At 37.4% G+C, this 24,491-nt stretch overlaps 1 protein-coding gene across 1 annotated transcript in view; it reads left to right on the forward strand.

Annotated features, from left to right (window-relative positions):
- Window positions 1-11,625, forward strand: part of LOC126198553 (dual specificity mitogen-activated protein kinase kinase dSOR1) — a 75,308-nt gene extending 63,683 nt beyond the window's left edge. The window contains exon 8 of the mRNA XM_049934976.1: window positions 10,232-11,625. Within this exon, the coding sequence (XP_049790933.1) occupies window positions 10,232-10,369 (138 nt within the window). The 3' untranslated portion in view covers window positions 10,370-11,625. The remainder of the gene's footprint in view (window positions 1-10,231) is intronic.
- The last annotated feature ends 12,866 nt before the right edge of the window (window positions 11,626-24,491 follow it).

Raw genomic sequence — 24,491 nt, forward strand, 5'->3', positions numbered from 1 at the left:
TTTTGGTTTACAATCCGCTATTGTTGATGAATTTCTGGAGGAAGAAGGAAGGCAGGAATTAAAGTTAGAACATCTGGAGTGGATTGTAGACCTGGCACATTAACTGCACACTGCCACAGTAAACTGCTGCAAGGTGAGAGACAACATATTTCTAGTTTGATGTGGATGCATTTAAAAAGAAAATAGTGTTATGGAAGGGACAAATTCTGACAAAAATACACTGTCAATTTTCCTGAGCTCACTGATGCTATTGAAAAAATTACAAGTATAGTCTTCTAAACATTTTAAGGATGTTCCCAATCTTACATACTTTTTGAGCTATTTTCGAGGTACTTTGCCTCTTCAATTGAAAGCACTCCTGTACACATACAGGAAGAACTGATCGATCTGCAGTGTAAGTCCTGTTTAAAAGACAAATTCTTTTATGTTTTAACTGTCCAGGAGTTGTTCGGGAAGAGTTTCCTTGTGCCTGTAATGAGGTTGCAAACATTATACAATATTCTGATCAATGTATGTGTGTGGAAGGCTTTTTTCGATTATGGTCATGATTACATGGAAAACTGAATGACGAAAATATCTGAAATTTAGTGCTTCTGTACATATGCTGACAGTATGTAGCAGATGAAAAGTTTATGGTGTCTTCGGTCCACCAAAAATAATTAAATAATATTGAAAATTTGTTTTGTTTTTGGTACAAAGAAATACAAAACCAAGTTGTGTGCAGTTTGTTCAGTGTTCCTTGTGCGAGTTGGTAGTGGGGGAAGTGTAAGTGTGCAGCAAGGCGACAGTGCTCAGTACACATAAGAAAGCACTGCACATGTACAGAATTCGTGGATGTCCCTGTTTTATATGATACGTACCACCCTTCTGTTTTCCCCCTTACCACCAAGATGCAAGTAATTGCTGTCACAGTATACCAACATTTCGCTATTTGTCCCCTGTATATGCCCTGTCAGCAGTCGATCAGGATTATGTCATCAAAACCTCATCACACAGCTCCCTTGCCCATTCGTCTTATGTGTGGATATGAATCCACACAGTGTGCTATGGGTCTCCAGGATAGAGCTGTTGAAGAACTCTCGTTGACAGAGGATCTTTGCCTTACGAACATTGGGCTGAGTTCACATTTCACTACTGTCATAGGTCCGTTCACTGCCATCAGTCTTTTGATATGATATCAAGACCTCACAAACACTTCACATTGGAAAGTTGTTGGCGACTTGCATTCTAGTGATCATTTCCTGATCTGGATTCACTTGACTAACAGGGCAGTGCCCAGAAGTATACCATCACAATAGGTGCTCAGTAAGCTGAACAGGTTGCTGTTTTGAGTGCTGTTACAGTGTCCAGGACTGGATGGGTCGAATCACAAAGGCAATTCACAATGCCACTGAAGCAACAATTCCACAGTCTTCAGGCCAACCTCGAAGACAGCCTGTCTTCTGGTGGACTGGCGAGTGTGTCTCAGCTATCGGAAAGATGTGGCTTGCCCTGCTTAGGGTCAAATATCAACCAACAGCAGAGAACCCCACAGTCTTTTGCGAAGTTAGGGCCAAATCCTGCCAAATTACAAAAGCAGAGTAAACAAATGTGTTGGGAATAGTCCCTGAATACTGTAAACCATTGCACCAACTGTGCAGGTGTATGGAAGTTCATTGAAATTTCTGTGATAGGTGAGAAGAGCCCCATTCCTGATGTAATGAGAAATTGAAGCCTCCATATGAACCTAAGGAACATAGCCCAGACGTTGGTATAACATTTTGCTATAGTAACTGCCAGGTTTCCTGTGTTCCTTTCTTTCTCCTCATTATTTTAAATATAGAGTCTGCAATATCTTGTCTGATCATTTTGAACAAAAGAACAGTGGCCCTCACTGTTGTGTCATAAGAATGACAGTGTTTGGAATTACTATTAACAGTACTACATGCAAGGTGAGGGATCCTATCCATTGTTCCCTGTTCGTGAGAGACTTCTCTGTTGGAAGCTCATCTTCCAGCATTGCAAGTAACATGTGCCAATCAGGAGGTTGGAGAAATGGGCAGATGAAAGTGATTTTTCTTTTTTAACTGAGAAGTATTTATTTGTTCTTTTTCACCATTTGCATTCTATTTTCAGTTTGCCTTAACCGAGAGTGAGGGACACTATTTTAAACTTAAAAAAAAAAAAAAAAATGTTGAGTGTTTTGAACCTCACTTTTGATGAAAAATTTGCTTGGCTGCCACACCTGAAAAATCAGAAGGCAAGAAGGGAATATTTTAAAATGTGTTAATCACAGGGCTTGGAGAGCAGACAGAACTTATTTGCTTCAGTTTCATCAACTCTTTGTAGGTTCCTGCCTTGATCTTGGATGTGTGGTGTTATGGTCAGGTACTTAGAATTAAAAATATTGGATGTCATCCACCAGAGGGAATGGGGCTGGTTAAGGGTGCATTTAGGACCGCCCCATTCACAGGCTATGTATTGAGGTGGGTGAGTTGCTACTTCACTACAGGTGGTGACTCCTCATTTAGTAGCAGGTGTACTAGATGTATTTGTCTCCCCTCTCAGCTGCATACCATTCCATTGCTTGCTTTCCTTTTGAATGAGTCTGTAACATCCATTGGCGAGTAGCAGGACCTTTTAGGATACATGGAAAGAAGTTTGGAGTGAAAATCCCTCTTGGCTTAAGAGGCCCAGAATTATTTTAGAACTGACCGTGTTAAAGAAACAGTGCACTCAAATGTAATTTTGAAGTCTGGTTATATAACACTTTAGGTAAGCACAGTAATTTTACTGATTTGTATACAACTGGCTCAAAACAAGGTATAACTTGGATGCTCTGTTATCTTCCCTGACTGTGTCTTATGATGTTGACTCCCTGGTCAGTTAACAATCTGCAGTGCTCTGAACTGCACACAGTCCTGAAGGCAATGGAGCAAATGAGATATGTTTGAAGAAAAAGTTGTTTACCTGATCCAGTTTCCTTAGTGCTGTACAAGCATTGCAACAAATGTATCCAGTAGAGAAAATTATGAAATTAATAGAGTGTAAACTACTTCTTCTCAAACTGCAGGAGGAACAGTAATCATTGTGCCGAGTACCAGGGCGTGTGGGATTGTGGGGAAATGAGCTAGCATGTATAGCAGAGCTTAAAGTACATTTACATCTACATCCACATCCATACTCCGCAAGCCACCTGACGGTGTGTGGCGGAGGGTACCCTGAGTACCTCTATCGGTTCTCCCTTCTATTCCAGTCTCGTATTGTTCGTGGAAATAAGGATTGTCGGTATGCTTCTGTGTGGGCTCTAATCTCTCTGATTTTATCCTCATGGTCTCTTCGCGAGATATACGTAGGAGGGAGCAATATACTGCTTGACTCTTCAGTGAAGGTATGTTCTCGAAACTTTAACAAAAGCCCGTACTGAGCTACTGAGCATCTCTCCTGCAGAGTCTTCCACTGGAGTTTATCTATCATCTCCATAACGCTTTCGCGATTACTAAATGATCCTGTAACGAAGCGCGCTGCTCTCCGTTGGATCTTCTCTATCAACCCTATCTGGTACGGATCCCACACTGCTGAGCAGTATTCAAGCAGTGGGCGAACAAGCATACTGTAACCTACTTCCTTTGTTTTCGGATTGCATTTCCTTAGGATTCTTCCAATGAATCTCAGTCTGGCATCTGCTTTACCGACAATCAACTTTATATGATCATTCCATTTTAAATCACTCCTAATGCGTACTCCCAGATAATTTATGGAATTAACTGCTTCCAGTTGCTGACCTGCTATTTTGTAGCTAAATGATAAGGGATCTATCTTTCTATGTATTCGCAGCACATTACACTTGTCTACATTGAGATTCAATTGCCAATCCCTGCACCATGCGTCAATTCGCTGCAGATCCTCCTGCATTTCAGTACAATTTTCCATTGTTACACCAGTTATGAACATTTGAGTCTCCCAGTCTATATCCGGCAAATTAAAATCTCCACCCAGAGCTATAACATGGTGGGGAAATCTACTCGAAATATTTTCTAAATTATCCTTCAGGTGCTCAGCCACAACAGCTGCTGACCCAGGGGGCCTATAGAGACATCCAATTACCATGTCTGAGTCTGCTTTAACCGTGACCTTCACCCAAATTATTTCACATTTCGGATCTCCATGCCCCTGAAAGCTGCCATCTCACTGTTAAGTCAAAGAACAATGTATCTGTGGGAGGAAGAGTGGCAAGGCCTGAGGGGCAATAAGCTGTGGTCGGTGAAGCCAAATATCTGGCTTTGGCATGCTTACACCAATCACTCCTACAGGATGAGGCCAACCTGACCTGCCTCCTAATAGGACACTGTCTCTTAATGCATGGCTATGCACTCTGGAAAGAAGATCCCCCAGTCTGTGATGCCTGTGATGTGCAGCTTGCCATACACCATGTTTTACAGTGCATTTTTCAGACCAGGGCGTAGCAGCTCGTGTAAGTGAGGCCTGCCCTCTGTTTTAGCTAATGGTATGTTGAATAAGTATATGGGACTGTGGGTCCGCCTTGATGCAAAACACTTTGTTTTATTTCTTTTCTTTCCCAAACTGGTCTCAGTGACAATATAGCCATCATCATTGAGTTTTCGTTATTCTGAAATGTGGAAAATTAACATCGTTATAAACACAAAACTTAATTACATGTGTACTGTTTGTTTCCAAATATCGTATTCTGTGAATAGTTTTATAATATCTTATTTACTTTAAGAACTAACACATCAGATTTCAGCTCATGTCTAACAAGAGATCTACTGGCAGATGAAATGAAGCAGATAATCAGAAAGAACAAACCATCCATAAATACAAATACAAAAATCTGATGAGAAAATCATAAACTATAACAACATAATGCATTCATAACCAAGGTGGACAAAGGAAACTCTCTGGTCTTAATAACAGAGGCAGAATACATGAGAAAACAGGTAAAGTGTCAAAATAAAATAAACCAGTGACCAACACAGAGATACCAAAGGAATATAAAGACAACAAGCATCACACACACACACACACACACACACACACACACACACACACTACCTTCAATCAAATCAAACAAAAAGAAAGACATGAAAAGAATCCTAAAGCTCCACTCTTAACAAGCATTCTAGAGATCCAAAAACCTCAGAAAAACCCCATCTTACTTACTAGGGAGACACATGTACACATTACTACAGAAAATATACACGTACATAAATGACAGAAGCCTCTAAAACATGGGAGGCATAATAGAGAAAATTAAGAATATTGGGATCCCTCAACAACAAAACTGCTATCTCGTGACATTACATCTGTATACTCTGAGGTGACTTAGTCACAGTATAGCTATATGTATATATACAGATTGCAATATTGTCACATACACAAGGTGCAAAAGGGCAGTGTATTGGTGAAGCTGTCATTTGTTCTCAGGTGATTGGTATGAGATGGTTTCTGGTGTGATTATGACCACACAGTAGGAATTAACAGACTTTGAACATGGAATGGTAGTTGGAGCTAGATGCGTGAGACATTGCATTTCAGAAATAGCTAAGGAATTCAGTATTCGGAGATCCACACTGTCAAGAGTGCGCCAAGAATACCAAATTTCAGGCATTTCCTCTCACCACGGACAATGCAATGGCCAACGGCCTTCACCTAATGACCGAGAGCAGTGGTGTTTGTGTAGAGTTGTCAATGCTAACATACAAGCAACACAGCATGAAATAACCTCAGAAATCAGTGTATGACATGCGATGAACGAATCTGTCGTTAATGAGCTATGGTAACAAACGGCTGACACAAGTGCCTTTGAGAACAGTATGATGTTGCCTGCAGTGCCTCTCCTGGGCTTGTGACTGTATTGGTTGGACCATAGATGACTGGAAAACCGTAGCCTGGTCAGATGAATCATGATTTCAGCTGGTAAGAGCCGACGGTAGGGTTCGCGTGTGGCTTAGACCCCACAAAGCCATGGATCCAAGCTGCCAACAATGCATTGTGCAAGGTGGTGGTGGCCACTAATGGTGTGGGCTGTGTTTACATGGAATGGACTTGATCTTCTGGTCAAACTAAACCGAATATTGACTGGAAAGGGTTATGTTCGGCTACTTGGGAGGACAGTTGCAGCCGTTCATTGACTTCATGTTCCTGAACAACAGTGGAATTTTTTTACTGATGACACTGCACCATGTCACTGGGCAACAGTTGTACACAATTGGTTTGAAGAAGATTCTGGATAATTCAAGCAAATGATTTTGTCATCCAGATTGCCCAACATGAATCCCATTGAACTTTTATGGCGTATAATCGAAACGTCATTTCTTACATAAAATCGTACACTGCCAACACTTTTGCAATTATGGAAGGCAGCATAGCTCAGTAGTTCTGCAGGGGACTTCCAGTGACTTGTTGAGTCCATGCCACTCTACTCTGGGCAATAGGAGGTCTGACATGGTATTAGGAGATATCCCACGACTTTTGTCACCTCAGTGTGTATACCCACAAAAGAAACTATAAACGTCATAGAACAGCAGTTGAAAAACAGGAAATTTCCAGAGGTACAAATAAACAAAATCTCATCTATCCTTAGACTAATTGCAGAACAAATTATTTCACTTTCAACAACTTCTATTTGCAACAAGAGAGTCTACCCACGGCCTCTACCATCAGTGGAACTTGAGCCAACATTTTCTTGAATCAAACAGGGAACATAATGTTCAACAACACTGTGAACCAAGAAGGGCACAAAATAATATACTGGTGCAGATAATCTGTCTCATAGATTAAACACAGAATGGAAGAGCTACACAGTAACATCAACACAGTACACCCCTAAACCCACTTCATAAAGGAAACTGAAGAAAATGAGAAACCTAATTTCCTGGATCTTACAATTACAGGAAACAACAACCAGTGTGAATTTTCCCTTTACAGAAAACCCATATCCACAAGTGCTGCTATCCATAGCTCTTTCAACCACCTGACAGCTCAGTTCCACACATCATCCACAGGATAGACAGGATATCTCTCAAGTCAGATGAAAATGAATACAAAACAGGCATCATAAAAAAGCTCAACAACAAGATAAAACTGGAAAATAATGATAGTGGCCACCTACACAATAGTGCAGCCAAAGTGTCTGAAAACACAGAAGCAGAAACACAGACAGTAGAGCAGACCACACCACATCGGAGGGGGGGAACAGATGGTATGCAGTAATGTACAATAATGTAATTGCACTTAGAAATGGAAACATATTGAAAAAATAAGGGATCACAATAACATTTATAACAAACAACACAGTTCGGGGAAGGCAAAGTTCAGACAAAAAACCTCAGGCAAATTCAGCAGTGCAGGAATATACCAACTCACATGTAGCTCCTGTCCAGCCCAATACATAGAACAAAGAAGCAGAAACTTTCGAACTAGGTACACAGACCGGACGAGAGTTCTGAAGAGTGACAGCACACATTCCACTTTTGTGGAACATCTGATAATGGAACCCACCGCTCCACTAATTTTGAAGCTGATTTACACATTCTGAAACACAGCAACTGTTTGCACTGAAAATTAAAAATAAAAGAAAATTATTACACACAAAAGCCTATAGCAGAAGGGAAAAGTGAAAGAAATGAAAATTCAACACTTTGCAACAACACACTCTTTATGGCTTTAAGAGAAACACACACACACATACACACACACACACACACAAAAATCACTCCGCCATCACATACAGAGGTATAAATAAGAAACACAGTCGTCAGAACTCCTGCTACAGTTTTCAAAATCTTCTCACAATATGCGATACATTCTCACGGCACACATGAATTGTGAGGTGGTGTAATTTTTGAATTACGATCAAGATGTAAAAGTTGTGTTTTTCTGTGTTTAAAAGCAACTGCTAGCCAACCAATTAATGTGAGTGCATGACGGATTAGGTAACAACCAAGTGCACACCAAAACTGTATCTACACCATTACCATGATTCCCAGTAGTATAAGATCAATTTTTCATATTTGTTTCAACTGCCACTCATGCAATTGCAGATAACATGCTGTGAGCCAAAGAAACTGCAACAAAATACAGAAAATATGCTGGAAATAAAGTCAACAGATATGGAGACAGTGTTGTGACTTGAATACAATATTTGGATCCAAACAGTACACATGAAATAATATTTTTGTAATTTTTACAACGATACCAATTTTGCATGTTTTAGAATAAAGAAAAACCCACTGAAGAGGGCGATATTGTCACTGAAAATAGTTTGGGAAATTAGGTTGGAGGTTTTAGTGTGTTGCAGAGTTGCTCGCTCATCCTTCTTTGTCTAGTGGTCAGCCAGCCACATACACATATTTGCCATAGTCTTTACAAGTTTTTGGTGTACCTTTCTATATTTTCAGCTAGTCTTTTAAGGAGTGACACGTAAAGAAGTTTTGGAGTCTGTGCATGCGCATCTGCAGAAAGGACTTTCTAGAAACTTCCAGTCATTTTACTGAATTATGTCTATGGTGACAAAATAACCAATAATTGTATAGACAATATCAGTATTACTTAGGGGATGTCTTTACCTGCTATTCACATGTAGTGTAAACAGACATAGCAAAATGAACTAAAAAAATCTTTTGTTGCTCAGTTAATATTTACCACTGCCTGTGAAACATTTATCTCAGTGGGTTCACAATTGTCAAATAATAATAATAATAATAAGAATTAGTTCTTTACACTTAATGTAATTGTCTTGTTAATAACGTTTTTTACATCTACAACATAGGTGGTCAGTTAATTTGTATAAATGGTTAGCAAAATTTTTTCTTTTCATTTTAATGAGCAAATATCCATAATTCTTTGTCTTACGTCTGCAGACGTCTTCTTGAAGACCTTTTCACTAGAAGAAATATCACCATTATTAACGCTATACAGTGAGGCAGTCTTCAAGGAATTCTGTTTTCTCTTGTGTATTATGGTTAAGTGAATATCTGTTTAATGTGTACTATATATTTTTATTGTTAGCCACAAATATCCTTGAAGAGTACTGAGAAATGAGGTAATTCAAAGATCTTTGAGGATCAAGGCCTTTTTTGCTCACTTTTGTTGAGTAAATACTGTATATGAACCTTAGTCATGTTAATCCAGAAAATAATTCTGTAAGACAACCGATTATGTGGCCATATTTCTTCCTTTGAGGTATCATTTTGGTATATGGTAATTTCCTTCCTGCTCGGGGCTTTGTTTGTCGTTGGAGACAGTTAATTGTGCAAAATTACATGTTTTCCTCATGATCTTATTTGCATGTTAGAATATTTATATTGATATATTTATATATAACAGAGGGAAACATATATTGATATATTTATATTGATTTGTGTTGCCTGAAAAAATTAACTGTTCATATTTGAAATCCATCTCTTCTCTAGGTTTCTCTAAAAGTCTAGTAAAATTTATTGTGAAAAAATCCTACCTCATTATGAAATGAGAATGCTGTTTCATTGATGAGCACAAACATTATAATCACTACCTCAATTGCATGATACCCCCCCCCCCCCATTCGCCAGTGTCTGTGATAAAGTGCGTGTTATGAGCATTGAGTTGTTTGAACTAAAAATGTGATTCGTCCAACCAGTTGACACATTTCTGTTGATACATGATTCAATCTCTGTGATCCTATGCCAATATAATTGAGGGTGTGATTGGATCAGTGCGGGATCGTGTAGGGTCATCTCCATCAGAGCCCCATGTTGGACAGTGTGCACTGAACTGTGTGCTCTGAAACACTTGTGCCTCCACCAGCTCTGTACTGTCAGCAGATCTGCCACGGATCACTGCTTATCCTGTTTTACAGGGTGGGCAAGATATTAGAGGCATCAGTGTTCAACAACTTGTTGCCTACTCGAGGTTTCACTGTCTTTCAAGTACTTTCCATAGCTGTCACAGCAGTATCATGGGAGTAGCTGACCAGCTTTGCTGCTTTTGCGAGATGCTTGTTCCCAATCACTGGGCTGTAACAATCTGCCCTTTGTCACAGTCGCTCAAGTCAGGCTATATTGATATTGTCACTAGGATGATTCCCTATTTGCCTCTGTTCCACTTGTTTAGTTTCGTTACCATATCGCATGCCCACAGAGCCACCGGACAGCATTCCAATGTGTGATATGCATCTTTGTATTTGCACTTGGTGTAACAATGTAATTTTTTTGAAGTCCAAGTAATTGTGTACCCTTGTCTTTTTCCACAGAACCATGAATGGATTCGTAAGGCTGAATCAGAGAATGTTGACATTGCTGGATGGGTGTGTAAAACTATGGATCTGGTTCCTCCAAGCACACCATTACATTCTGCTGCTCCAAATTTTGGTGGTGCTTCTGGCAAGTGAGAGCATCTCATCACTTGCTTTGTTTCCTTTTCTTCATTGTAGACCTACCTGTACATCAATATGCTATGAATATAAGCTGCAAGTCTTTTTATAAACATATAGATGTATAAACATACAAGTACGTTGCCGTAGAAGTTAAACAAATTTTTTGTGTGAAACTCTGTATCATTTGCGGGAGACCCGCAGCCTTTACCTCTTCAAAGCAGAGATTACATTTCAAGGGAAAATATTATGTAGATGCCAAATAATATTAAGCTTGAAGACTCTAAATCTACCTTATGTATTGACCTGCAGAGGTTTTGGTCAATATTGAGAGAAACAGATAACAACATGTTGTCTGCTTGTGATGTATATTTGTTGAACACTATTTAGTTCACTGATATAAAGTAATTTATTTTTATTAGTGGTAATACTTTATGTGTGAGAAACCATTCCATTAATTAGAGTTTTGTCAGTTACTGTCATAGATACTGTGTATATTTATGCATGTGATACTTCTGTTTTTGCACTGTTTACCACTGTATATTTATGTTGTTTCACAGAATAAGAATAAGCAAGTGTAATTCAATTTAACTATATGTACATACATACATCAGATATTATTGCAGTGATAATAAAACCTGCACCAAGATAATTAATTTAATTATTGTTGTGGCTGTGACGTGCAGTGGAGTTGACAACACTATTGCTTTTATACTATCTCAAACTCAATTCTGTAATTATTTTGTTCAGTAAAAGAATGAGGAACTCAATTGCACATGTTGGACCATAGTTTAGCATTTATTCCTTTGCACTGAGTACCTGGGAGACAGTTTTTAATGTCTTTTAAATATTATGGGATGCTGCAAAAAGAATCTGGCTTTATGGTCACAACTCAGCAAAGATGCCAATTTATGACTGTGATGCAACTGTTACTGGTTAATGGTGAACATCATTTTATTGGGATTCCGTATCATTGTTGTCTATTTAATGAAGTTAAAATTGGAATTGAGGCAAAAAATGAAACTATTGTATTATTTTAAAAACTAAAATTTTAACACAGTCACCAGAGAAGTAGTTAAAAATGTTGAATAATGTGCTACAGATGTCCTTGTAATTGTGTGTTTATTTTGAAGATGGTGAATGTGTAAGACTGCTGGGTAAGAAGTGGCAACAAAAGAATACAAGGAACTGGTGAACTGCTCTATCTTGTTATTTCCCTGTTATCTTTACTGCCATAATAAAAACAAAGGAAATGAAATTTTCCTGTAAAAATATGACTGTTTTGTGCTGTTATGTTTCAGGCTTCACACTTTTCTTTTGTATGTTTATTATGAAAGGAGGGAAAGTAACTTTTAGTAAAATGTCTTGGAGAAGAATGTGTGTATAGAGTAACGATTTTATTATATTACCATGATATGCAAATGGTACCAGGAACTGTAGATTTATTTAAATTTTGGCCATTATGTTCCTCTAGCGATAACAAAAGAAATTCTACAAGATTTTGCTGAGCCTCTTCAGTCCTTTCTCGTATCACATATTTGTAGACTGTCCCATCACTGGTGTCATAAAGACATATATCACAATAAAATAATTTGGTTCCATTGCAGTCCCTTAGTAGCAGACATTAAATGATCATTAAGAAGCATAATGTATGAGAAATTCATAATTTAATCTGGTAAGTTCTTCATTCAGCATTAGCAGACATGTTACAACTGTAGTATACATTAATGACACATCAGTGTATAAATATTCATCGTCTTGATATGTTAAATTGTTCTGTAAAAGTTTATAATGATTCAATAGCTCAGATTTTTATCCAGTCATTATAATTAACCTTTTGCCATTGTTTTATCTCTTTAAACTTCATGATAGATTAAAGCTTTGTACCAATCAGAACTTGAACCTTGGCCCATGCTGTCTGCATGGCGTACTTTTACCAATTATCTAGGCATGATTCATCCAACAGCTACCTTCTGCCACTGTCTCTGTTTTAATTTTTTCTTTGTCAAGATTTTGCACGCCTGGATAAACTCCACTGCACATCAAAAGATTTCTCCCTTACCCCCAATTACCCATTGTCCTATTGTTTAGAAATAAATGTAAAAAATGAAGAAATTGTAACTAAATTAGTCTCCGTTCGCATTGCAACATAGGTCCTTCCCTCACTTTGTTTTGTTGTTAAACATATTTTACATTTTATAAGAATGTTTTTGCTCACCCGTAATGTATTGTAAAGTTTGTTCCTTTTGATGTAGCAGTTGCTGCTCAAGTGCATAATTGACAAACCCTGTTTTAGATATTTTGTATGCAGTTGAAGTATCCACACCAGTTTATAAATAAGATTAGTTACAGCCAGTTGGAGAATAATGCATGTCACTTTGCATCCATTTAGTTTAGGTTCTATTCACCCCCAATTTCTTAATACTCTGTTAGTGATTGATATTCATATTATATTGTCAGGTATTTTTGCTCAACATTTCATTTAGTTGAAATATAAATTTCCTTAATGTAGTGCCCTCTTACTTCAGTGATGTTATTAATGTGTACCATTCAAGATATTTTCTGATTGTAAGCTAAAGGCATATATGCATACAATTTATTGTGTTCATTTCTCCAGGCAGTGTATAATTTCATTAGTGACCTTAACATCAGCCATTTTCATTTGTTGAACTGACTCATTAATGTATTGTATTACAACTGGTTTTGTTCCTTGAACAACTTCAGATTGACAAGTTGTGCTAAAGTCATGACATAAATGGTCTGCTTGTCATAGGTAATGTTAAAGACCAAATCAAAAAACACTGAACATAAACATTCTGCTGACCTTCCAGTGGAAATACGGCAGTCAGACATGGTATGCTGTGTACAATAAACTGGCCGGCCCTGAGTGACCAGTTTCCTTTACATAGCATCTCGTGTCTGCCCACCGTACTTCAGTCAAGTGGTTGGCAGAATGTTTATGATCAGTGTTTTTGGATTTGGTCTGTAACATTATGTACAACCAGACCATTTATGTCATGACTTTAGCAAAACTCAGCAACCTGAAGGTGTTCAACAAACAAAACTGGTCGTTACACAATAAATTTGTAACAATTCAGTTGAGGTGGTTTTTAGTAATCTTTAACATTGTCAACATGATCAAGATAACCCATTAATATTTATTAATTATGGTTTATATTTCTGTAGTTTTGAGTGACATCTTCACAACTGACTGTAATAGTAAAGTACTTTTTTGCCATAATTCAGCAGCATACCTTGAGCACACTGTTTATTTCTTCCACATTTTGAGTTACCTTTTCATAACACTGAGTCCGAAAGCATGCAGGAAGAAGTTGATGTTATATGAATTACTCTGTTGACACAAATGTCTGTAATTTTTGTTGCAGCCACAGTGCATTTTTGTCCTTTATATTTAATTGACATAATTTCATATTTTTGCCATGTGACACTCAAAATGAAAATGCTGCTGTTCTTGCTGCCTTTGCTGGGCTGTTTGAAAAATTCTCTTGGGATCATGTCATAGAAGGCCTAATAGGGATCAGTAAACATAAAATTGTCCAAGATGCACTACCACTAACAGTGCAAGCAATATAATATACTATTTGTTTGAAGAACAAGCTTTGTTTACAACCACACAGACATTTTTCTGATGCAAGTGCCAAGTTTTATTCTTCCCTTTGGCTATAAACATGCAGTCAAGAGTAAATAGTTAGTTGCTGCAGTTATATTTGAACTGGTCATCACATTAAAAGTTTGGGGTATGGAGGTAAGTCATATTGATCATAAAGATTGAAAGCTTTAAGTGATCGAGTCAGTTTGAGGGGCAAACTCACTTTCCCTCTGTAGCACAAAATGTATGTTACATCAGTGTCAGAAACTGAAAAGTTTGCAAATCCGTGATTCATTTTAAAAGCCACTAATAACATGTTGTAAAAGTACCTACCTCTCTACCTGTAAGTATGTGATTAAAAACTGTTGCAAAGCACGGAAAGAAAGACACAAAAGTTACATTCGTTTTGGTTGTCCACCCTAAATGTACTGTTGAGACTCTAGGTACCCTTTCATTAATACTCTTCTGATCTATAGATTACTCCATGGTGTGTGTGAAAGTGAAAGATTTTGAAATCAGCTGACATCATACAGAGATTTGCAGTTTATGTTCTCATTATAAAAACTGTGTAATCTAACGGCCACATTATATGGCTTATATAGTTTAAAAGTACCTCGTTTGAGAAAGCAATGTCTTGTGATAATTATGTATATTATTTATAAACAAATTTTCTCACTAAATATGACATTGTTGTTAGAGTACTGACGATGAACCCAAAGAATACCTTTATGCCCGTTGCAACATTGTTACATTTGCCATATTATTAAAAATGTAAGACAGTAAGTACAAGCTTCTTCATTTTAATAGTTTTACACGTAACTTTCCCAGGTACTCCCTTCAACTATACTTACATGTGTCTCGTAATTGCATCACAAATTTACCACATAGTCATCTCAAATGAAATAGTTTGGAGTGTATACCATAATATTTCTCAGTGTGACTTCAGCGCTGTGCTGTTGAGTACATTGGGCATATGAATTACACTTCTTGAACAGAGCTGTGTATCGGGCATCTTTTGTTTATTAAATTATAGCTACTTCTGTTGACAGAACAAAAGTTTCATTTGAAACTTTGGCATGCCAAAAGATTAATTTTAAAACACAAGCATAAATGTGAAAGAAAAATAATACCATTTCCCAAAATGTTTATATTCATTTGCCATAAAGGGTTTTTGTAGGCCACCTTTAACAGCTGTGCTCTGCCTCTCCCCAGGTTGTGAGGACATGTTTAAATAAGAGCTCTGGGTTTCCCTGAAGTGCTATTGACGTGTTCGTGTGTCCCATTCCACCAACCTCTCACTGTTGTGAATGAGTTACTTCCATGCCTCGGAGAATAAAAAGTTTTAGAGTATTTATTGTACAAAATATGTTCCTCGTTACAGGCTATCATTTGCAAAAAAAACTTTGTTTTGATATCTTGAACCATTTATAAAACATTAGAACCACATGATTCCTTATCTACAGGGGCAGAAATGGGCATGGGACTTGCTGCCGTCCGCCAGATATAACTTGAGAACGAAATGATATATCATTTTGCTCTCAAATTCAAATAAAATTGCAAGATCTTGTCTACATTTCATACATGACAAAGTATAAGGCAAAATCAACCACGCGCAAAGTTTACGCAGTGTGTCGTTATTTCTGCAAACTCTTTAAAGTTTTGGGCAGTGTTTTACTTAGTTTGATGCATCACAGTAACTACGATGAATAACAAAAAGAAATTCAGTCTTTTATTGAGCAAAGATAAGGGGCTGTAATATGCGTGAAAATCGAATTTTTTTCACCAAATAATTTTCTTAATAATGGATCATATGTATTTGAGAGTGGTCAGAATGCTGTCTCTCAGCACAAGTAGCAGCATTTAGTGAGCAGTACAATCACAAAAAAGCCACACTCAGCATGGAATGCAGAGAGCACATCTGTAACAGTGAAAGGGTTGAGGGATTGATGTACCTCTTTGTGTGTAGCCCAATTTTAATTAATTTATGCCAGATTTGTTAACATTTGGCTTTCACTTTCATGGTCTTCCCTCCTATTGGTAATCTGCAGTTTAAGTAGTTGTTACTTCAGTCATATATGTTGTTCCTTTCCTAAACAGTGACTCTCTAAATTTGGGGTGTAAAGCGACTTTTCTTTCTTTATCCTGCAAGTTGTGTCAGCTTTCTAATTTTCCTCATTTCTCCTAACAACAAACTGTGTTCCAAGAGTCAAGTTATCCAATTTTTTGTGCATGCAGGCCATCACACAAGGGAACTGGCCATGACTATGACTTCCATGTGACATTCATGTGATAATACTACTTAAATAAAACATGAATTGGAATTGGATTTTAAGTTGGTGTGTTCCAAATATAAACTTTTATGTAACATAACGAATTGGCGGAATGATTAATTTTATCTAAATATTAACGTGGCAAGACAGGAGTGCCCCAAAGTGAAAAATCTGCTATTTATTGTGTCTTGTGGAACAGATTTTAAATTGTGTTTGCTTGGGCGAGATTTGCAGATAAGACTACAATTAGTGATACGTTTTGTCCAGAGATGATGTGTACATTTCTGAAGCCTCTTGAAAATAATTGCAGATGAAGTTATGATGACATATTGAGATTATATTCCTACTAAACTGGCCCTATACTTCAGCTGGTATGAGAGGATTTTGTTACTCACAGAAAAAGAGTACAGTTTCATGATTCCTAATTCTAAAATTCATTCGGTGAGAGTGGATAGAGGAAAGATTACATTGCATTAACATATGCACCCACTACATTGTGTAATGATCTAAAACACTGGTTGTCGAACCATGGGCCGCAAATGGCCCAAATCAAATATTTGTGTGACCTGTGGTTCTCATTTTATAACATGCATCTAGAATAGTGGGCACTTAACAGTTTTTTTGTTCGATATTTCACAAAAATTCAACAGACTTAATGTGGGATTGCAAAAACCAAACAAGGTAATTGGACAAATAGCTAATAAAATGTTTGCATTTGAAGCAAAACTGCAATTTTATAAAAATAAACATGAAGAAATAGATTTGTCCAACTATTGCTATGCTCTGATCAGATTTATCTATCGCTGAAAGTATTTACCAAGATGTGGCATCCTATTTCAAAGAATATTTAGAGGAAATAAAAAAGCATGCACTGAAGTGACAAAATTCATGGGATACCTCCTAATATTATGTTGGACCTTCTTTTTCATGGTGTAGTGCAGCAACTCAATGTGGCATGGAGCCAACAAGTCATTAGAAGTCCCTGGCAAAAGTATGGAGCCATGCTGCCTCTATAGCTGCCCGTAATTGTGAAAATGTTTCCATTGCAGGATTTTGTGCACAAACTGATCTCTCAATTATGACCCATAAATGTTCAATGGAATTTGTTCCGGGTGACCTGGGTGGCCAAACCATTCTCTCGAATTGTCCAGAATGTTCTTCAAACCAACAATTGTGGCCTGGTGACATCGTAAGTTGCCATCTATAAAAATTCCATCATTGTTTGGGAACATTAAGTCCATGAACAGCTGGAAATGGTCTCCAAGTAGCCAGTAGACTGGAGGACCCAGTCCATTCCATGTCAACACAGCCCACACCATTATGGAGCCTCACCAGTGTGCACAGTACCTTTTCAACAATCTGGGCCTGTGGCTTTGCGTGGCACTCTTCATCCCTACTAACTGAAATCAGGACTCCTGACTGGACCACAGTTCTCCAGTCGTCTAGGGACCAACCAACATAGTCATGAGCCCAGGAGAGGTGCTGCAGGTGATGTCAAAAGGCACTCACATTGGACGTCTGCTTCAGTAGCCCATAACGCCAAATTTTACGACACTGTCCTAATGGATATGTTCGTCATATGTCTCACTTTGATTTCTGCAGCTATTTCACTCAGTGTTGCTTGTTTGTTAGCACTGACAACTCTACGCAGATACTGCCTCTCTTCGTCATCAATTGAAGGACGTCGGCAACAATACTGTCCGTGGTGAGAGGTAATGCCTGGAATGTGGTATCCTCGGCATGCTCTTGACATTGTGGATCACTGAATGTTGAATTCCATAATGATTCCTGTAATGGGATGTCCCATGCATCTAGCTGCAACTACTATTCTGTGTTCCTGTTGTGCAGCCATAATCACAATGCAAACCTTTTCACATGACTCACTTTAATAAAAATCACAGCCCCACCAGTGCACTGTGCTTTAATACCTTATATATGCAATACTACTGCCATCTGTAGATGTGCATAATGCTATCGTAGGACTTTTCTCACTTCAGTTTATTTGCAGACATTAGAAATATTTGAAGCTATTTCATTCTCGTAGAGAACCTGGGCATGTTGAACATAAAGATCTCAGGTTATCTTGCCAATAGAGGCTTCATAAAACTGGTTTGATACATAAAATAATTGAATTTCAACACATCACACAGGTTAAAGCTCAATTTATAGACCTTTGCAAAAGCTGGAATACATTGAATTTTTGGGATGTGTGCCTATCAGTTATAAAAAAATATGAGATTGTGCGCTGTTTATTTTAAAACTATTTCCTTCAACTTATCTCCTTGAGGCTTTGTTTTAAAAAATGAACTACTTCAAAAATAAATATCATAATTCATTGTCTGGTTATTTAGAAGGTGCAATGAGGACTCCATGTAGTCCAAATAAAAAGCTGCAAACAAGCATAACAAAAAACTTACACATTTTAGCTTTTGTGTAACGCCACCTTCAGCAAAGAAAAAAAAAAAAAAAAAAAAAACACACACACACACACACACACACACACACACATATTCACACAAGAAAGCATGCCTCGTACATGCAGTTTGTTTGGAAAACTTGCTGACAAACACAACACTGACTGGGTATTCAAACTGCAGATTTTCTATTTAAAAAAAACAAAAAAAACTGGACTGTGTTTGTAGTGTCATATCCTGGACGGTTTTTGTACACTGGGCACAGCTACTTTGCATGTCTGCCAATGCAGTTTTGGAAATGTTTCTATGGAAATGTCTCTTCTTAGCTCTATGGATATCTGTTCTTTTCACATACAACTATTTGCACTTCACAGTTGAGAGCTGTCAAAAGTGCTGGCACATGTAAGGGATTTCCTTAAGTTGACCATATATAAGTGTCTTAATAGCAAAGAATAAATGTATTAAAACTTAATGCGTGATGTGGCATTTTTTCACACATCTCTGTGTTTATGACATCATATTTCTTGAATTAAGTTGTCTATTGATGTGTTTGCGTAGGTACAATCAGCAGAATTTATGGATACTGTCTGCAAAATGTATTGCAAACAGGATTTGTAGCAAAGAAGTAACAAACTTAAAATTTAGTGTTTATGGTATCATATCTCCTGAACTGTGTTTGGTACCACGGTATAATTATGAAGACACACACACACACACACACACACACACACACACACACACACACACACACACATATGATGGGCAAGTGACAGTTTAAAATACTGATTCCCTATATTAGAGGATTTTAATATCTTAATCATTTATGATTATTGTCAGCAAATACACAATAATTTTATTCAATGAAAGAGTCAGGTAGAGCTAACAGTTGTGAAACCTAATTATTTAGTCTTTACCGGTTTCAGATATACATATCCCTTTGTAATAGGTGTTAATGTTTAATAACTTCTGAAGAAGGATAACTTATGCATACCTATAACCGGTAAAGAATAAATACTTACTATTTGCAACTGTTGGTTATGGCTCATTTGTTGAATCAGAAATATTCTGGAGGAATTATAGTAGGTGCGAAAAGTAGGCCAGTCACCTCTGAGGGCAAAGCCAGGTGCGGCAAAAGGTAGATTTGTCATTGCAGGGTGACAGGACTTGGAAGGGGAGTGTTCTCTTGTTTGTCTTCCAGGGCTGACAACTCGTGGGTGTGTGTGCATCATACCCATCGGCAGCTATGATATAAATTTCAAATGGAAGTAACATGGATTTGTGAATGTGCATTATAGAGACAGTCATCTTAAATGTGCTACATATTTGTTGTAGGGAACATGAAATTAAATTAAGGCTGTTGCAGTACAACACAAGGAGTGGAAGAAAAATTACATTCAAAACATTTAGTAAACAATTTTGATCACATCTTGCACTGCATAATGCATTTAAGTATAATTAATTTTAATTTTATTAACCAGTTAATAATATGTTCACACAAACAATTCATCGAAATTTCATCATGCAATTACAGTGTCACAACTTTTATGTTGCTGAGTGTTGCAAGAATCTGAAACGGAACAGTCGACAACAGTGTGCCGAGTGGTGCCGGCTTTTGACGATCAGTACTTTGGGACCGGCAGCAGACCTATCGCACACCCATACTACAGCTAGCCTATTGGGGACTCGCAACGTAATAATTTGTGTAGGATACCCATTAATGATAAGATTGGTACTTATCTGGTTCAAGATGCTACCCCACAATGTCAGTATTGGCTCTTGAGGGTAGGAGGGGGGGAGGGGGGGGGAAGTTTGGAAGTATAATGACCACTGAACTAAAACATGTATGGGAGGTTGAAATTAACTGAACCTTGGGGTTAATTAGACCATCACAGTAATAAACACATTCAAGAGGGAAAATTATTTTTTCCTACTACAGATTGATTTCATTAGGTTGGCTGTACTGTCTGAGCTAATATGGCAGCTGTATGTTAGTTGAATTCACAGCTACATGGTAACTAAAAAAGGTGAAGAGTAAGGTAAGAGTGATTTTTTTTCTCAACTAACAAATTTACTGAAAGTTTTAATAATTCATAGTACACAATTTTGTTTGAGTTTGAATTGCTTTACACAACTTTGTGAAATACAAGCTATACAAGGATCCATTTTCCCACCATTTTGAAGATTATTCGTAAAGTAAGGTGGGATTAACTGGACGTCAAATTGCTGATGAAATAAACTGATTTAATACAAGTATGAAATAAATTATACATGGATAACTTTGCACTTTCAAGCTGAAAACCATTTACTTAAAATATCTCTTCCTTTCTTGTAGAAAATACATAGAAATCACACACAGACAACACAAAATGGGTAGATCTGGAAAATGCTAAAACATATAAATCAAGTGGGGAGTGGCAGACTGCAAACCTGTTGTGCACACTTGGTTTATCTCTTATTACCGGAAATACCTCAAAATTGATCTTTTATCCACAAATTAAACATCTAAAAGTATTTACCAGTGATGTAGAACTTTTGGTGGGAAACTGTTGAAAGTTGTTAAAGATTGACAAAATATTCATCGAAGTGCCTTGCTTATGAGTTTATGATCACAAATAAAATTGGGAGGAAATAAAAAATGTACGAAAAGACTGGCTCAGTAATAAGAATCATAATTTGACCATGCTGGCACAAACATCCTTGGACAGGCCGGAGTTTTAAATAAAACTAATGTGCCTGTTTCATGTGATAATTTATGAGATGGGAAGGAAAAATTTAAATTTGGTCCACAAAATTTACACCCTCAATGAAACAGGAGTGTCAGCAGTCTGGTAGGTCAAATGCCAATTGATGAACAAGATGTTTTGGGGGGCTGTAACAGCAATGTGAGAAGTAGTGTCACCTTCCTTTAATTTTCGTAACAAAAAATTCTGAGGCCACATACCTGAAGGTGCCACAACTGGATGTGTTGGAGAAGACAGACAAAGTGGATGAATGACAGGTGAACTATCCCTGTCTTGATTAACACACCCCCTAAAGCATAAATGTCCATCAAAGGATGAAGAACCAAACCATGAATCACACTGCAGAAGTGATTCCTAGAACTATGATAAAACAATGGTATTGGTTTGTTCATCTATCCTCCTTGCAGCCACAAAATTCAACCCTTAGAATCAACTGTATTTGGACCTGTCAAAGCTAAATATGACACTGGATACTCTGTTTTCATGAGTAATTTCACATGAACACCAGCCAGTGCACTTTGGATTACCATACGTGACATTATTGGTATTATAGTCATAGCATATGTGCCATTTACTACCTCCAACTTCTTAAAAGGCTTAATGTCAATGTTATGGAACTTTTCCACTCCCTTCAGAATATCACTTAAAATGTAACTGTACCCATCCTCACTATATTGTTGATAAGTTATGTACTTATCACATGTATCATTGCCACTTGCATGTAATCCAAAGATAGCCAGTTGAAAACCTGTTGGTGAAAGAATTTTCTTAACACAGACATGGCAATAAGTTACACAAGTACTTACCAATTGTGCAATGAACACAGAAGTACACGACAAAAATACTTGATAGTATTTCCGTTTGTGTTTCAAATGCACATGAAAACGATCTCGCTCTTCAGATTCGAACAAATTCCTAGTTCCAATGGCCAAGACTTTGTTACGAAGTCTTATACATGTCCTAGTGGGATATTGTAAGTAGTGTCAGAATTGCTTCTGAGCTTCAAATATTTTTCAAGAGAAGAACCAACTCTCCACCTCCTGAAGAGGCTTCCAAATACATACACTGTCCATCTTAAAATTCCACAACTGATTATTATTCCTGACCTTTAAGTGACATCAACGTAGTAACTACAGTGCCAGCTTGAACTAACAACTGTAAACAGCAGATGCTCATGTGATCACTCATTTGTAGACAGCCATCATTAAATAATGGACATGTGCTCTTCCTTGTTTTAAAATTCTTGTGTTACAAATTGCAGTGGAACAATCTCTCAAAATGAAACCTTCAAGACATTGTTCAGAAAGTTTTTTAAGAAGAGAAATGTGTGTGTTTAAAGTTGCTCCCACACACCTTGACTACCAAACAAAAAGAATAACATGCAGACACCTACTATGACTTGATTGAAATGCAAAATGCTGACAATTCTTTTCTGGAAAAAATCAACATGGGTGATGAGACTTGGTGTTATCTATATGAACCTACCCCAAAACAACAGTGTAGGAATTCACATGAAGGCTCAACACATTGACGACATAACTAACATTCAAGCTAATGTGATGTGTTGGATGAACATCATCTCAAAAATAGGACTTTGCTGGCAGCTTCACATGGTTGTGTGAATGTCCTGTTTGTTGTATTCAAGTGGGATGGAGATGGGAGAGGGAGCTATGTAGAACACCTGAAGCATTTTCCCTTGTTTTTAATATTTTGTATTATTATTTCTCTAATCAGTGCAGTCTCAAAACTTTCTGGACTAGTTGGGTACATATTCATCTTCTACACAGTAAACTGCTTGTTATTGTCAGTGCTTGAATCAGCACATCTGGTTGATAGATCCTGTGTCTTTTTCTGGAGGTATACAGGGAACTTTATATACAGTAGTGTGCATCCCGTTTTTTTTTTATTTGGACACTATTAAAGGTTAGATGGGTTGATAGGATAAGTAATGAACAGATACTGAACATAACTTGGAGGTGGAGGGGGGGGGGGGGGGGGAATTCATGGTTCAACTATACTAAAAGAAGGAATCTGATGATAAAACACTTCCTGAGGCATCAAGGAATTGTCAATTTGGTAATGGATTGGGGGGAGAGGGGGTGACTCTAGGAGAGACCAGGACTTTACTATAATAAGCAGATTCAGATGTAGATTGTAGCAACTGTGCAGAGATGAAGGGTCTTGCACAGGATAAACTAATGTTAAGAGCTGCAGCAAACATATCTTTGGACTGAAGACCACAACAACGAGTAGTAACATTTTTCCTGCTTCTGCAGTATTTCTTATAAGGTAAGTATTAAATATGAGTTCAGTGTTTATATTTGACTAACAGTTGCACAGATATTATCAATTAATGTGGATAAGACTGAGAATTGCTATTTAATGGTAGGTAATTTACTTACAGTGGTGTCTTCTTACCTGATGACAAAGCATATTCACTGTAAATTCACAGTGGGAATTTGTAGTGCTTTTTGTCTTTCTGGAAACTATATGGATTTTTAAAGAACATTATTTGCAAAAACTTTTTCTATTTAATTTGTATTTACATTAATTTAGAGAAAACTGGAAGATGAAAAGTAGAACTAATTTCCTGTCTCTTCCAGTGTCCTTTTTGATCAATGACAGGGCTGGTAGCTCATTATACTCAATGAGCATGATGAGTGAAATTATGTCATATCTGGCCCAGAAATATTTTTTGTTTTTTTTCTTTAGTACAATATTTTACTGTCCAAGTGTTTCTGCATTTCTAAATTTGTTTATTTGCATTATCAAATATCACATTGTTCTGATTATCTCATGGCTGGTCACCACTTACCTTTTCTTAGTTGAGAGGGACTCACAGGAGCAGCAGAAAAAGAGTAGGAGGGCAAAGGTAACCAAAGTATAGCTTAGTACAGAGATGGCAGAATGGACAGTAAGAAGCAACAATGGATTAAAGATGATCAGAAAAATTCAAAGTGGTTGAATAATTCAGTAAGGAGCTGGTTGTGGAGGGGCAAAGAGGGGGGGGAGAGAATAAAAAAAGTAATTGAAAAAATGAAATTCTTCCTTTGCTTGTTAATAGAGGTTAAAGCTATGTGGGTACCAAGATATGATGATATTTTA

This window comes from Schistocerca nitens, chromosome 8, assembly GCF_023898315.1.
Source record: "Schistocerca nitens isolate TAMUIC-IGC-003100 chromosome 8, iqSchNite1.1, whole genome shotgun sequence".
Classification (NCBI taxonomy): domain Eukaryota; kingdom Metazoa; phylum Arthropoda; class Insecta; order Orthoptera; family Acrididae; genus Schistocerca; species Schistocerca nitens.